The 2577-nt window shown below is 40.3% G+C and overlaps 1 protein-coding gene across 2 annotated transcripts in view; it reads right to left on the bottom strand.

The window, feature by feature from the left end:
• Window positions 1–1029: 1029 nt before the first annotated feature.
• SHOX2 (SHOX homeobox 2) overlaps window positions 1030–2577 on the bottom strand; it is a 6878-nt gene continuing 5330 nt past the window's right edge. Inside the window, exons 4-5 of one of the 2 annotated variants that reach the window (XM_089485430.1) lie at window positions 2519–2577; window positions 1030–1287 (exon numbers count right to left, since the gene is read on the bottom strand). The exon at window positions 2519–2577 is cut by the window's right edge and continues 30 nt beyond it. In XM_089485430.1, coding sequence (XP_089341556.1) covers window positions 1030–1287; window positions 2519–2577 — 317 coding nt within the window. Of the gene's footprint in view, window positions 1324–2518 lie in introns of both variants that reach the window. The other variant, XM_089485429.1, reaches the window with a different exon arrangement.

Below are 2577 nucleotides of genomic sequence, written 5' to 3' on the forward strand. Positions count from 1 at the left end.
ATACAGGACACGTTAGGTCCGGGATCAAGCGGACCAATCGGATGCTTCAATTCAGTATTCGTGTTATTGGTTAATGCAGAAAGAACAGCGCAAGATCTTTTTAACCATTTGAAGCCCAGAGGGGTGATCCATACCTTACAGGTAATCCAATACACACCCAATGGCCCCCAGATGATTAAAAGGGCCTCCTGTTATTATTATTATATTTCTAGTATATTTTTGTGCTGTTTCCTGGGGAAAACTCTATCACAATACTCCTTTCTTCCCAAATGTATTTCTAATAACGGTGAGGATGAAGTGTGAATTTCAAAAAACGAGAACATGGCTAGAACATGCAAACCAGGGACATGTCACATCTGTACATTTGTGATGAGCAGAGAAATTGCCTTCTTTGTCTTTTTCTTTTATTATTATTAGTCATTCTTCCAGATCGATCTGAGAATCCAGAAGATAAGGTGCAAGGAGGCCCGCCTCGCTTGCCAAATTTCTTTCTTTTTTTTTTATTAAAGTGAACTTTGCACAAAAGAGTCAGTGTCAAACCTGTGAATGCCCCAAATTGTCCTTTTTTTTGCCCTGGTATGTCTGTATCCATTCTTTTCTGGATTTTTTTGCTCTTCTCTTTTTAAAGTTCCACAGTACAAAAAAGGGTTCCCACCCCCATTGCTCACACATGTTGGCATAAAAAAATCCATAATTCATAGATTATTTAGCAAATATAATGAAAGTGTTTTTTCCTCTGTAGTGCGTCCTTTATTAAAGAGAGTTTGTGGCCAAAAAAACCCCTCTTAGGTAGTGAGACCATTTGTTGGACCAACATCCCAGACCAGAGGAGCCAGGGTCTCAAGAGTCTAGACTGCGCAGTTCTCTTCAGCCAGTGCCTTTTTTTATTAATTATTTTTTGGATTCCTCCTGGGTTTCAGGAAAATAGCTGTGAGGGATTTGGTTTGAGTTGGAGACTGCAGACCATAAATAAAAGGCTTGGGATAAAGTCTGTAGGGCCCTGCTTGCTGAGGGCCCCGGGGCTGCCAGTCACAGTCCCAGGGCGGCTGCGTGTTTTTTGGCTTTTAGTCTGAGGTCTGCAATGCTGGAGTTCTTGCTGGTAGTTTTGGCGGCAGCGGCCGCGGCCACGACAGACGCGGCCGTAGCCGTCTCCGCAGCCAGGGTCGCCAGAGGGAGGCCGAAGGGCGGGGCCGGGAACATCATGTAGGGGGCGTGTGCGGTCAGGTGAGGATGGAGGTGGTGGTGCGCATGTGCAACCGCGCTGTCCAGCTGCAACTGTGCCTGCACCTGGAAGGACAAGGAGGGCACGTTGCAATGACTATCCTAAAAAATAGTATTGCAGGCAAGCAAGTGCAATCAGGAGGAGAAAAACAAAACAACAAAGCATTAACACAACCGAAAACTAGGGGGGTTACACACCCTACACATTTCAGGATTACTGATTTCTTTCATTGTTTTTATTATTATTTTATTTATTTTTATTTATGTATTATTTGTATTTATTTATTTTTTAATAATGCAATCTGTTGATGTAAATGATTTTCTCTTTATTTAATGTGGAGTCCTGGGTGGACGATGTGATCAGACCAACTCTTCTGGTTAGCTATCTGTGACTTTAAATTAAAAATCTTAATTTCCCTTTTTTAAGTAGTATTTCTGATTTTAGATCTGTCCAGCACTCAAGGTTCCTCAGCTCATCCAAGTCTATAAATAATACTTAATAATTCCTAAACGATATACCTACCATTTCAGTGCCATGTAGGGAGGGTGCCTCATAATTGAGTTGATCACCAACTATTTGTCATCAGCTATATTTTTTATATATATATTTAGAAAGTAGGTTTGATATATTAATAAAATCTGGATTTAAATTCTCCATATCCTGCCGTTAAAGTGTTACATATAGTGATATAGTAATTGAATACGTATAACAGTCTAAATAAAATATACACATATATATATATATATATATATACCACATGACAAATAAATACCCCTTTCCTACCTATGCATAATCTTGTTAGCCTAGAAGCTTAAAAAAATATAAAGCATATTTTTCAACAATATCAGAGCCTGAATGTTATGTAGGGATATTTAATATTTGATACAATGTGCTATTTTGGAGATGCTTTTAGTTAAGTTACCTTCCCTCCGTCACATTAAAATCAATTGGAGCAATGTTCGTGGAGACCTCCTGGATCCCTATGCTGCCCTTATTATGAAGATAGGATACGCTGTCTGACCGCAGAACCTCTGTGGGAAGGGATGAGGTGACGTCATACTCTCTAAATGAGCAGCATGATGTCATACTCTAAGTGAGCAGCATGTACAGAGTATTCGCTGATTAATTATTAAGCAGCGTTGCTTTGACTGCAGCCATTAAATAAACACAGTATTAACTTAGCAGACCTTCTCTCATTTACCTCGCATGTAGGTCTGTTTGATAACAAGGGTTCTACTAGCTCTGGCGTGTATCACAATACAAAAGGGGATTTAACTCGTGAAGTGGACTACTTGCCTGCTGGAATGGCATCCTCAGGGCTCCCACGTTGACATAAGGTGCTACACGACATGCTT

Source organism: Sceloporus occidentalis, unplaced genomic scaffold (genome assembly GCF_023333645.1).
Source record: "Sceloporus occidentalis isolate IW3139 unplaced genomic scaffold, rSceOcc1.0.p SCAF_25, whole genome shotgun sequence".
Classification (NCBI taxonomy): Eukaryota; Metazoa; Chordata; class Lepidosauria; order Squamata; family Phrynosomatidae; genus Sceloporus; species Sceloporus occidentalis.